This window comes from Crinia signifera, chromosome 8 (genome assembly GCF_055691185.1).
Source record: "Crinia signifera chromosome 8, ASM5569118v1, whole genome shotgun sequence".
Lineage (NCBI taxonomy): Eukaryota > Metazoa > Chordata > Amphibia > Anura > Myobatrachidae > Crinia > Crinia signifera.
In genome coordinates, this window is record NC_139224.1 from 2,815,234 (window position 1) to 2,828,834 (window position 13,601).

The following is a 13,601-nucleotide window of genomic DNA, read 5'->3' on the forward strand; positions in this document are numbered from 1 at the left end:
CTCGCTCCGCTACTGCTGTGCTAACCGTACCCTCGCATGGGCCCGGTGCCTCGCTCCGCTACTGCTGTGCTAACCGTACCCTCGCATGGGCCCGGTGCCTCGCTCCGCTACTGCTGTGCTAACCGTACCCTCGCATGGGCCCGGTGCCTCGCTCCGCTACTGCTGTGCTAACCGTACTCTCGCATGGGCCCGGTGCCTCGCTCCGCTACTGCTGTGCTAACCGTACTCTCGCATGGGCCCGGTGCCTCGCTCCGCTACTGCTGTGCTAACCGTACCCTCGCATGGGCCCGGTGCCTCGCTCCGCTACTGCTGTGCTAACCGTACTCTCGCATGGGCCCGGTGCCTCGCTCCGCTACTGCTGTGCTAACCGTACCCTCGCATGGGCCCGGTGCCTCGCTCCGCTACTGCTGTGCTAACCGTACTCTCGCATGGGCCCGGTGCCTCGCTCCGCTACTGCTGTGCTAACCGTACTCTCGCATGGGCACGGTGCCTCGCTCCGCTACTGCTGTGCTAACCGTACCCTCGCATGGGCCCGGTGCCTCGCTCCGCTACTGCTGTGCTAACCGTACCCTCGCATGGGCCCGGTGCCTCGCTCCGCTACTGCTGTGCTAACCGTACTCTCGCATGGGCCCGGTGCCTCGCTCCGCTACTGCTGTGCTAACCGTACTCTCGCATGGGCCCGGTGCCTCGCTCCGCTACTGCTGTGCTAACCGTACCCTCGCATGGGCCCGGTGCCTCGCTCCGCTACTGCTGTGCTAACCGTACTCTCGCATGGGCCCGGTGCCTCGCTCCGCTACTGCTGTGCTAACCGTACCCTCGCATGGGCCCGGTGCCTCGCTCCGCTACTGCTGTGCTAACCGTACTCTCGCATGGGCCCGGTGCCTCGCTCCGCTACTGCTGTGCTAACCGTACTCTCGCATGGGCACGGTGCCTCGCTCCGCTACTGCTGTGCTAACCGTACCCTCGCATGGGCCCGGTGCCTCGCTCCGCTACTGCTGTGCTAACCGTACCCTCGCATGGGCCCGGTGCCTCGCTCCGCTACTGCTGTGCTTGGCACGCACTACACACGTGGTTGTGAAAATTTAAAAAATATTTTAAAAAATTTTGGACTTTTTCTTGTGTCAACCATTGCCAGGTCTACTTACTACTAACAGGAAGCCTGAGTTATATAGTAAAATACCATATACCAGTGGTCTTCAGGACCCCATACAGTTAACATTGTCCAGGTCACCTAGCAGAATGCACAGGTGCAATTATTACTCACTGACACGTCACCCAGCAGGTGCACAGGTGTGTTCATTACACACTGATGCATTATCCAGGTTACTCAGCAAGGGCACGGGTGCACTCATTACTCACTGACACATTTTAAAAGATCCACAGGTGGAGCTAATTATTTCACTTGTGATTCTGTGAGGAGACCTGGAAAACATGCACTGTGTGGGGTCCTGAGGACCGAGTTTGAGAACCTGTTACTATAGTCGTGACTGCACTATGCTCACCGCTCTGAGCTCAGGGAAGCAGCCTAGGTTACTATATCCCATGCTGTTGCCTGCTGTATGTTAGGATTGCCTGCGTTCCTCTGTGTGGGCTTTGTATGTTCTCTGTTTGCGTGGGTTGCTTTAATTTTTAAGAATTGGCAGGTTAATTTAGTTTTTAAATACATAGATACTATCCCTGCTGTGTGTACCCATGTGGTAGGGAGTGTACCCTCTGCTGGGGCAGGGACTGCGGTGATTGAATGAAATACTCTCTGCAATGAGCTACAGAACATTTCTAGTACGTTCATATAATGTGGTAAAACATTTGCTTTCTATTTGGAATGATAGCGGGGAAGGAAATGCTGGAGTTTGGCTGACCATGTGCTATTAGATCAGGGGCGGGGAACCTTTTTTTGCCAAGGGCCATTTGTATGGGGGAAAAAAATCCTTCGGGGGCCATATGTAAAAATTTCTCTTACAAATTGTCCTGCTGCAGCCGTCCCACGCTCCGGCGGCTGCCACTGAATAGGACTGACAGTCTACGGCTGCTGTTGATTAGGAGGAATCTTGTGAGAACTACCGACCTCTCGCAAGAATTTCCCTGTACTTTACTCCCAGCAAAGCCGCCAGGCGGGTGGGAGGGCCACCCAGACCGGCTACGGGGGCCGTATGCGGCCCCTGGGCCTGAGGTTCCCCACCCCTGTATTAGATGGTTCATATATACAGGTCAGGTCGGTGCTGTCACTATGTAGTGCAATGTGTACCCAGACAATATGCTGGCTGACATATCTGCAGTACATATCAGAACGATCCATCCTGCTCCACCTGATGCCATATCGTTCCGGCTGACCATAAAGACCGGAGCTATTGCAGGAGAGAGCAGAATAGCCATACACACTGAATGATCTGGCCCATATGGCGTTCTGATTAGGCTGGAAGCGGCATATCGGGCCAGGACCGGTTCTGTATGTACTGAAGGACATGTGATGTCAGATGTCTGTTACATCTGTAGACTTCTATGCGATTCTCCGCTCCTGGCCTAGTGACAGCGAGGGTGTGTGCGATAGCTGCCTGTAATCGGGAAATCCATATCCTGCAGTGCACTGTGTGTGTGTGTCGCTGTCCCATTGTATAGGAGTCTATATACCGGACTGTGAGCAGGCACATGGCGTGGGGTGTTGTATAGTGACAGTGAGGGTGTGTGCGATAGCTGCCTGTAATCGGGAAATCCATATCCTGCAGTGCACTGTGTGTGTGTCACTGTCCCATTGTATGGGAGTCTATATACCTGACTGTGAGCAGGCACATGGCGTGGGGTGTTGTATAGTGACAGTGAGGGTGTGTGCGATAGCTGCCGGTAATCGGGAAATCCATATCCTGCAGTGCACTGTGTGTGTGTCGCTGTCCCATTGTATGGGAGTCTATATACCGGACTGTGAGCAGGCACATGGCGTGGGGTGTTGTATAGTGACAGTGAGGGTGTGTGCGATAGCTGCCTGTAATCGGGAAATCCATATCCTGCAGTGCACTGTGTGTGTGTCGCTGTCCCATTGTATGGGAGTCTATATACCAGACTGTGAGCAGGCACATGGCGTGGGGTGTTGTATAGTGACAGTGAGGGTGTGTGCGATAGCTGCCTGTAATCGGGAAATCCATATCCTGCAGTGCACTGTGTGTGTGTCGCTGTCCCATTGTATGGGAGTCTATATACCTGACTGTGAGCAGGCACATGGCGTGGGGTGTTGTATAGTGACAGTGAGGGTGTGTGCGATAGCTGCCGGTAATCGGGAAATCCATATTCTGCAGTGCACTGTGTGTGTGTCGCTGTCCCATTGTATGGGAGTCTATATACCTGACTGTGAGCAGGCACATGGCGTGGGGTGTTGTATAGTGACAGTGAGGGTGTGTGCGATAGCTGCCTGTAATCGGGAAATCCATATCCTGCAGTGCACTGTGTGTGTGTGTGTGTCGCTGTCCCGTTGTATGGGAGTCTATATACCTGACTGTGAGCAGGCACATGGCGTGGGGTGTTGTATAGTGACAGTGAGGGTGTGTGCGATAGCTGCCGGTAATCGGGAAATCCATATCCTGCAGTGCACTGTGTGTGTGTCGCTGTCCCATTGTATGGGAGTCTATATACCGGACTGTGAGCAGGCACATGGCGTGGGGTGTTGTATAGTGACAGTGAGGGTGTGTGCGATAGCTGCCTGTAATCGGGAAATCCATATCCTGCAGTGCACTGTGTGTGTGTCGCTGTCCCATTGTATGGGAGTCTATATACCAGACTGTGAGCAGGCACATGGCGTGGGGTGTTGTATAGTGACAGTGAGGGTGTGTGCGATAGCTGCCTGTAATCGGGAAATCCATATCCTGCAGTGCACTGTGTGTGTGTCGCTGTCCCATTGTATAGGACTCTATATACCTGACTGTGAGCAGGCACATGGCGTGGGGTGTTGTATAGTGACAGTGAGGGTGTGTGCGATAGCTGCCTATAATCGGGAAATCCATATCCTGCAGTGCACTGTGTGTGTGTCGCTGTCCCATTGTATGGGAGTCTATATACCTGACTGTGAGCAGGCACATGGCGTGGGGTGTTGTATAGTGACAGTGAGGGTGTGTGTGATAGCCGCCTGTAATCGGGAAATCCATATCCTGCAGTGCACTGTGTGTGTGTCGCTGTCCCATTGTATGGGAGTATATATACCTGACTGTGAGCAGACACATGGCGTGGGGTGTTGTATAGTGACAGTGAGGGTGTGTCCGATAGCCGCCTGTAATCGGGAAATCCGTATCCTGCAGTGCACTGTGTGTGTGTGTCGCTGTCCCATTGTATGGGAGTCTATATACCGGACTGTGAGCAGGCACATGGTGTGGGGTGTTGTATAGTGACAGTGAGGGTGTGTGCGATAGCCACCTGTAATCGGGAAATCCATATCCTGCAGTGCACTGTGTGTGTGTCGCTGTCCCATTGTATGGGAGTCTATATACCTGACTGTGAGCAGACACATGGCGTGGGGTGTTGTATAGTGAGGGTGTGTGCGATAGCTGCCTGTAATCGGGAAATCCATATCCTGCAGTGCACTGTGTGTATGTCGCTGTCCCATTGTATGGGAGTCTATATACCTGACTGTGAGCAGGCACATGGCGTGGGGTGTTGTACAGTGACAGTGAGGGTGTGTGCGATAGCCGCCTGTAATCGGGAAATCCGTATCCTGCAGTGCACTGTGTGTGTGTCGCTGTCCCGTTGTATAGGAGTCTATATACCGGACTGTGAGCAGGCACATGGCGTGGGGTGTTGTACAGTGACAGTGAGGGTGTGTGTGATAGCTGCCTGTAATCGGGAAATCCATATCCTGCAGTGCACTGTGTGTGTGTCGCTGTCCCATTGTATAGGAGTATATATACCTGACTGTGAGCAGGCACATGGCGTGGGCTGTTGTATAGTGACAGTGAGGGTGTGTGCGATAGCCGCCTGTAATCGGGAAATCCATATCCTGCAGTGCACTGTGTGTATCTGTCGCTGTCCCGTTGTATGGGAGTCTATATACCAGACTGTGAGCAGACACATGGCGTGGGGTGTTGTACAGTGACAGTGAGGGTGTGTGCGATAGCCTGCCTGTAATCGGGAAATCCATATCCTGCAGTGCACTGTGTGTGTGTCGCTGTCCCATTGTATAGGACTCTATATACCGGACTGTGAGCAGGCACATGGCGTGGGGTGTTGTATAGTGACAGTGAGGGTGTGTGCGATAGCCGCCTGTAATCGGGAAATCCATATCCTGCAGTGCACTGTGTGTGTGTCGCAGTCCTATTGTATAGGAGTCTATATACCTGACTGTGAGCAGGCACATGGCGTGGGGTGTTGTACAGTGACAGTGAGGGTGTGTGCGATAGCCGCCTGTAATCGGGAAATCCATATCCTGCAGTGCACTGTGTGTGTGTCGCTGTCCCATTGTATAGGAGTATATATACCTGACTGTGAGCAGACACATGGCGTGGGGTGTTGTACAGTGACAGTGAGGGTGTGTGCGATAGCCGCCTGTAATCGGGAAATCCGTATCCTGCAGTGCACTGTGTGTGTGTCGCTGTCCCATTGTATAGGAGTCTATATACCTGACTGTGAGCAGGCACATGGCGTGGGGTGTTGTATAGTGACAGTGAGGGTGTGTGCGATAGCTGCCTGTAATCGGGAAATCCATATCCTGCAGTGCACTGTGTGTGTGTCGCTGTCCCATTGTATAGGAGTATATATACCTGACTGTGAGCAGACACATGGCGTGGGGTGTTGTACAGTGACAGTGAGGGTGTGTGCGATAGCCGCCTGTAATCGGGAAATCCGTATCCTGCAGTGCACTGTGTGTGTGTCGCTGTCCCATTGTATAGGAGTCTATATACCGGACTGTGAGCAGACACATGGCGTGGGGTGTTGTACAGTGACAGTGAGGGTGTGTGCGATAGCCGCCTGTAATCGGGAAATCCATATCCTGCAGTGCACTGTGTGTGTGTCGCTGTCCCATTGTATGGGAGTCTATATACCTGACTGTGAGCAGGCACATGGCGTGGGGTGTTGTATAGTGACAGTGAGGGTGTGTGCGATAGCTGCCGGTAATCGGGAAATCCATATCCTGCAGTGCACTGTGTGTGTGTCGCTGTCCCATTGTATGGGAGTCTATATACCTGACTGTGAGCAGGCACATGGTGTGGAGTGTTGTATAGTGACAGTGAGGGTGTGTGCGATAGCTGCCTGTAATCGGGAAATCCATATCCTGCAGTGCACTGTGTGTGTGTGTCGCTGTCCCATTGTATGGGAGTCTATATACCGGACTGTGAGCAGGCACATGGCGTGGGGTGTTGTATAGTGACAGTGAGGGTGTTTGCGATAGCTGCCTGTAATCGGGAAATCCATATGCTGCAGTGCACTGTGTATGTGTCACTGTCCCATTGTATAGGAGTCTATATACCGGACTGTGAGCAGGCACATGGCGTGGGGTGTTGTATAGTGACAGTGAGGGTGTGTGCGATAGCTGCCTGTAATCGGGAAATCCATATCCTGCAGTGCACTGTGTGTGTGTGTCACTGTCACTGTGCTTTCCATTGTATGGGAGTCTATATATCGGACTGTGAGCAGGCACATGGCGTGGGGTGTTGTACAGTGAGATCAATCTGCATTCATGGCTACAAGCTGGCATCGAGCGCAGGGAAGAGGTGTCTCTCTCTTCTCTTTCTATGAAAGCATTGCCTTAAGCCATGGCATTATGCGGAATGTCGGAGCGGTGGCATTATGCGGAATGTCGGAGCGGTGGCATTATGCGGAATGTCGGAGCGGTGGCAACGCGGGAGGTGCTGTGCAGTCATTTGCATTTTACAGATGTAACCAAGCAAATACACAGTGCTAGTGCCAATAGGAAGAATGTACCACTGAGTCATTCAGGATACATGTCAATAATTAATCATTTCATTTATAGAGAGCATTGGACTCACAGCGTTTTACAGGCGTCAGACCGTTCTCATGGTACAAAGGATTTAGTATTACAGAAAATGGTACTACCACACGGAAATACACGATAAAACACCAAGAGCCCAATAGGTATAATGCATTGTTGGGTTATATATTCCACCCTGCCTGCTGCAGGAGAAGCTGTCAGTTTAGAGGCGACTGGTGCCAGTGGGGGTGATAGGATTTAATCCTGGGGGTAGGTAGGGTGGCGGGCAGCAGGATGGTAATCCTCCATACACATGTGCGCACACCTTTTACCATTCTATATCTAGATGATGTACTTGATGAATGCAGTCTAAGCACCACTTTATAGTGGACACAGAAACGTCCTGCGCTGGGTCACATGGCCTACAGATGTGGGTGCAGCATGTCATACTGGCTTGAGTTTCTGATCCTATCGCTGATCACTCTGGATGCTTGTGTGCGGTACCTGCATGTGCCAGGTAACATTGTAGAGAACATGGATTGGCTATTCCTAAGGCAGGTGTATGAAGAACACATGTGTACCTAACCCAGAGCCTTTGCTGTGACATTACACTGCAGCCAGCACTAGCTGAAGTCCAGTAAGTTGTCCCCTAGTTTGTGTTTTGGCATATTTCCTGTTGAATCCAGGCTGTCTGTGCCCAGCACAGGAAGCATCCACTGATCACAGCGCAGTAATGAAGGGTATGACTGCGCTGTTAGGCATTTTGTTGACAACATAACTCTGGAATACCCATTACAGTGGGATAGGGCCCATTTTCTCAGTGCGGGGAGGTCTTACTTGTCTGTTCCTATCAGATCAAGAAGACAGGATGAGATTAAGCGTTCTGTACTAGTCCATTATCTACCGCTGGCTTTTCAATAGCTATTACAGATAATAGTGATTCATATTATAGTACAATTTGTACATGCTCAGGATAGAACTAAGAATATCCCTACAAAGAACTAAGGATCCAATAGGGTTGCGACTACCATAAGGTAAAAAAGGGGCAGACAAGATGGGCTAGTGGTTCTTACCAATGTTACATAATCGCTAGCAACTAATAAAGATGTTCATTGTTATTGGTGAAGAAAGAACTCAGAGACCTGAGGGGCTATGGACAGGATGGAAGATTCTGGAAGATTCTTTTTCATTTTCTGGAGTGCCAAACCGGGTAAAGGCCTGATCTGCAGATGCCAGTATTTATTTGGGATGTACACCATATCCCAGCATGTAGTATCCTGATGCTCAAAATCCCAGTGGCGTTAAGGGGTGTGGTATGACGGATGGACAGTTGGGATTCTGACATTGGAATCCCGACTGCTGGTAGTCTGGGGGCGAACGCTTTGAATCCCCTTGCAGGCTCGTGAGCGCTCACCACGATGCGGGCTTGCCTCAGGGATTTTGAATGTTGGGATTCGGCCTGCCTGCTGAGCGCCAGGATATCGTACCCAACCCATTTATGTTCCTGGAGCTGGTGAGGCTGTGCAGCTGCATTTGCTGGCATTGTATATTACACCGGGTCACATCGGGAACTAACAGAAATTCCGGTGAAGTGTGTGAACAGTAAACCCACAATGTTTATTGATGTAGTCGGAGATTCTCTGCCCGTTCCTCATCCCAGGAACTGGAAATACACCGTTCCCTGGTACAGGCTGTAACACATTCTGGGCCTTATTTTAGTTCACTCTTTCTGACAAAATCCTTCTTAGATGGGCAAAACCATGTGCACTGCAGGTGGGGCAGATGTAACTTGTGCAGATATAATTAGATTTGGGTGGGGTTTTACTTCAAAGTGAGATCTATATTGCAGTGTAAAAATAAAGCAGCCAGTATTTTCCCTTCACAGAAACAAAATAACTCACCCAAATCTAATTCTCTCTGCACATTTTACATCTGCCCCCCTGCAGTGCACATGGTTTTGTCCATCTAAGAAGGATTTTGTCAGAAAGAGTGAACTAGAATAAAGCCCAAAGAGCCAATCTGGTGAAATGCGCTTTTTCTGGCCTGCGCTCCGATCTGCCTGCAGAAAGTGTTCATTGTTCCTTGGTGATGTTAGAGAATGTGCTAATGTGTTCCATATGCTCCAATATAGATGAGGCTGAGAGTAGTGTTCATGTTACACTTCCTCTAACCGTCGCCATTTGTTCTTATTAAAGAGACACGGTCTGCAGGTTCCTCCGCCTCACAAGGTGGTTATTGGGTGTGTGCACAGAACCTTTATGTATGTTGCATACAAAGAAACCGATCAAACTGTGTGTTTAGCAAAAAGTGATGCCTGAAGGAATGAAATGACGTGCATGTTATTATCATCTGAATCATTTTGTGGCTGATTATAGACACCCACACCGACGCCGGGAGGTGTGTAACTGGCAGCATGTAGACGCGGAACACAGGGCGCACACACAAAAGAGCGAGAGGAGATTTATACAGCGCAAAGGTTTACAGCCTGTTACCAGTTCTATAACGATCGCCTTGTGGTTGGATAGGGAAGTGCCCAAGTGTGTTGTGGGTATATGAATAGTTGATCTCTTGGCAAATCGCAGTCACTGAAGGCTGGCATCGTCCAATCTGAAATGGTAAAGGGGTGACCGCTGCTGAGGTTGAAGCCTCCGTATCTAAAAGTGCAGCTCTCCTGTGGTGGATGTCGGAAATACCGGCTGGTGCATGGGGTGACTTGTTCCACTTCCTTTTTTGTTGTTGCGATGTAGTTTTATTTATTTTATACAAAACAGTTCTAGTATTCCATGCAACATACAAACCAGTATATAGTATATATGTAAACTCGTACAAAACCTACCGACCATATCCATGAAACTGTGGCCAATATACATCGAGGGGGGCTATAACAGTAAAGAGTGTAGAACCCCAGAATACGAACCAAAGGGGCCCCTTTGTCCAAGGTCAATTGTTCACATGGACAGTGGAGGAAGTAAAAACAGGGATACACAAATTTGTTAGATTTTTCCCTTTACACCATTGGGGGGAGCCCATACCTCACTGCGGTTGGTCAGGGGGTGCATACAGCCCCCGCTGCTGTACTATGCAGAAATCAGAGGAGCCAGGGAGGAGATGAATGGATTCCTGGATGCAGCACCCATTCATCTCACAGACAGAGGCAGACAGCAGCTTTCCCGGGTGCATGTCTGTTGGCATTGCAGGGGTTCCGGCTAGCTGATTACCCAGCACCTGTGATTATGTCCTCTCCAAGCACCGGCTCAGGATCCTCCCACATCTGCATAATGCCAGGGGGGGACAATCGCAGGGTCACACCCGGGCTAGAGCCAGGTCCAGAAACCCGGGTGTGACCCCATTTTAATTTTTTTGGTGTAAAAGGGGTATTTGATTCTTCTAGAGAAAGGCAGGGGGTCTGCAGAGTTTTTAGCTGTCCACATCTTGCCTGGTTTGTTGTGACCACACCAGTAATGCCCCTTTCAGACCGCACTTTATAAACGGTATATTGCCGTTTTTTTACCGTTGTAAAACGGTAATCTGTGCGGTCTGAAAGGTGCAGGACCACTTAACCGGTTAGAAAATACCGTTTTTTCTAACCGGTTAAAATGCAGGGTCCTACCCGTTTCAGAACCGGTATTTTAGGCTCAAAATCGGGTCTGAAACGGTATTTAGGACCCAGCCAATGAGCTGGGTCCTAAATTCAGCGCAGTGAATATTTAATGAGCGCTCATTAAATATTCACAGCTCTGGAGCCCCCCCCCCCCGCGTGCGTGTCGACCCCCCCCCCCGCGCGCGTGTCGACCTACCCCCCCCCTGTGCAGCCGGTACCTCCGTTGTGGATCCCGGCACTGCAGTTCTGTATGGTCGGAAGCACTTATGAAAAAAAGTGTCTTTCAGAAAATGGCTGCCCCATAGGAAAACCTGTTTAAAAAAACTGTCTTTCGTATGGGGGCAGCCATTTTCCAAAAGTCACTTTTGGTCGACACGGGGGGGGGGGGGGGGGGCGTCGACGCGCGGAAGAGGGGTGTCGACACGCGGGGGGAGGGGGGAGCTGCACGGAGGGGAGGGCTGAAGGCTGCACTGGCTTTGACCCTGTATTTGGAAAGTTTCCAAAAACGGGTCTGCCAGTGTCAAAAAATCGGCACTTAAACGGTAATATACCGTTTAAGAGCTGCGGTGTGAAAGGGGTTTTATCTGGCAGACACGTTTTTGGAAACGGTTTCAAATACAGGGTCAAAGCCAGTTATGCGGTCTGAAAGCAGCATAAGTGCGTGATCTGACCTGAGTGCAAATAATACAAGCGGTTAGAAGCACAGACATGGGCGCTTCCGGCAGCTGCCTCTCTGTGGGGACCTCCCTTCCCACAGTGTCTGCATTGTGGCTCACCACTGCTGATTGGTCAGCACAGCCAGGCCCCCACCCAATGGTTCTAGACTTTAGCAGCTGCTGTGGAATTGTCCATTAACACCCACTTCCCAAAGTCACACCTGGGTCTGACCTTAACAGATTGCTCTGGCCACCTTCTGCTGTCATATTATTCAGAGGATGATGGGTGAGAGGCCTCCTCATTACAGTGTATATGAATGTAATTGTGGCTTTACATTTCTGTGTGTAGTCCTATGGTAGCACAAGTACTATGCCAGCATCCATCTCTTCATCTGTTGGCTCAGCTTCTATAGGCATGGTATGGCGGTCCAACGGGGGGGGGGGGATCCCCACTGCCGGTGCTCCGACAGGGGGGTGAGTGCAAAGTTGCCCCTGGGGGGCTTGCTGCACTCACCACACTGTGGGCTCAAGTTCTGTTCTCCCTCTATGGGAGTTGTGGACCCTCACAAGGGAGAATAGCCCCTGAGTCGGGTTCCCTCCTGTCGGAGCACCGGCAGTCAGGATTCCAATGTCGGGATCCCCCTGGTGGCCAGTCATCCCGGCATCTGCTTCTATAGGGGACCAGCACCTGATTTGCCACTAGGCTATGTGCAGTGGTACTTGGAGCCCCTCCGTGCTCCCACGTTAATACATGACTGGGAAGTTAGACAGGACCGCTGCAGCGCACACACCAGAGGCGGTTGTTACTGGTCTGTTGCCAGTTTACAGATTACACCCACCCCTCACACACGCACACTACATCCTGTCAGATGAGATGCTTGCTGTACTGCTATCTTCTAAAGGGATATCCTCTGTTTGATCAAGAAATGGTATTCCCCCGTTACCAGGGAATAGCTACCGTCCAAGGTGACACCCCCCCACCACACCACACCACACCACACCACACACACACACTTTGCTCCTTGTACCTAAACTTTAAACTGTAGTTGACTAGTGTTCTGCATAGATCATTGTGGTTGGTCTGATCCGGCACCCTCACCCTCACAAACCTAGCCACTGTCACCAATTCCAAGTCCAGATTATCAGTAGTAGGTGGTGGCAAGTATCCTGTCATTCATCTCATGCAGCACTAGGATACAATGGACGTGAAGTGGGCATTTGTCAGTCAGCCTGTGTGTACAGGGCCATCCAAATGCGTTGTAAGGGCATTAAGGGTTTACAATAAGTGGAACTGTGAGCAGAGTTTAAGCGTTGTTTAATGTCTGAATCTGTATGGCAGCCGCACAAACTCAGGGGGAACAATCAAACTCCGCACTGATAATGCCTTGATCCGTTGTGAAACACTACAGAATATGCTGGTGCTATTTAAGTAAGAGGCCAGAGGTAAACGTTGTGTGGGGGGCTGTGTGCTGTATCACAATGAAACTCTACCTTCTCAGTAGCCACACATTAGATCTTCTATCACAATGTAAGCCTTGTATTGTATGAATTGTGTTCCTTCAGGCTCAATCCGTTCAAGTTGCAGAGGTGGAACACCAGCCTCAGCCCTCTCCCGAGCTTATGTTACCGAACTCCCTGAAGCCGCACGAGGGGCTGGAAGTATGGAAGAGCTGGGCACAGACTAAAAACTCGGAGCTGGAGAAGGAGTCTCAGAACAGACTGGCACCGATAGGAAGTACGTCCAGCTCTCTGTTATATTCTCATGGTCTCCTGGCTTCATATACTGGTACACTACATATAGAGTAGGGGCCATTTATATTTGGACACTGACACATTTCTGTTGTTTTAGCTCAGGCATTCCCAACCACGGTCCTCGAGGCACACCAACAGTGCAGGTCTTGTAGATATCCAGGCTTCAGCACAGGTGACTTATCTGAGGGATTCTGATTAAACCATCTGTGCTGACGCCTGGATATCACTAAAACCTGCACTGTTGGTGTGCCTCGAGGACCGTGGTTGGGAACGACTGTTTTAGCTGTCACAATATTGAAGTTTCAGGAGGAGGGGTTTAGGATATACAGCAGTTTAATTTGCAGCGTCCTCCTATTCAAGGGACCAAAAGTAATTGGACAATTGACTTCTAGGCAGGTTATTCCTTTATCTATTAAGCAGGCAAAGGGTCTGGAGCTAATACCAAGTGTGGCTTTTGCCTTTTGGAAGCTGTTAATGTGAACCTGCAACATGCGGTAAAATGAGCTCTTGGTGCAAATTAAACTGGTCATCCAAAATTAACAGTTTTGTATGTTCTGGGAAAAAAATAATAAAGGCGTGGATGTACACGAGACAGTGGTGGCAGAAGATCAAGGAAAAACCCCTTCACAACATCCAGCCTCGTGAGACGCACTCTCCAGGAGCTAGGCCTTGCCTTATCCAAGTCTAC

At 50.5% G+C, this 13,601-nt stretch overlaps 1 protein-coding gene across 6 annotated transcripts in view; it reads left to right on the plus strand.

Moving 5' to 3' along the window:
- The window catches only part of QRICH1 (glutamine rich 1), a 50,228-nt gene that overhangs the window by 11,284 nt on the left and 25,343 nt on the right, over positions 1-13,601 (plus strand). For all 6 annotated transcript variants that reach the window (XM_083155571.1, XM_083155567.1, XM_083155572.1 and 3 more), the window contains one exon: positions 12,725-12,896. In XM_083155571.1, coding sequence (XP_083011697.1) covers positions 12,725-12,896 — 172 coding nt within the window. The remainder of the gene's footprint in view (positions 1-12,724; positions 12,897-13,601) is intronic.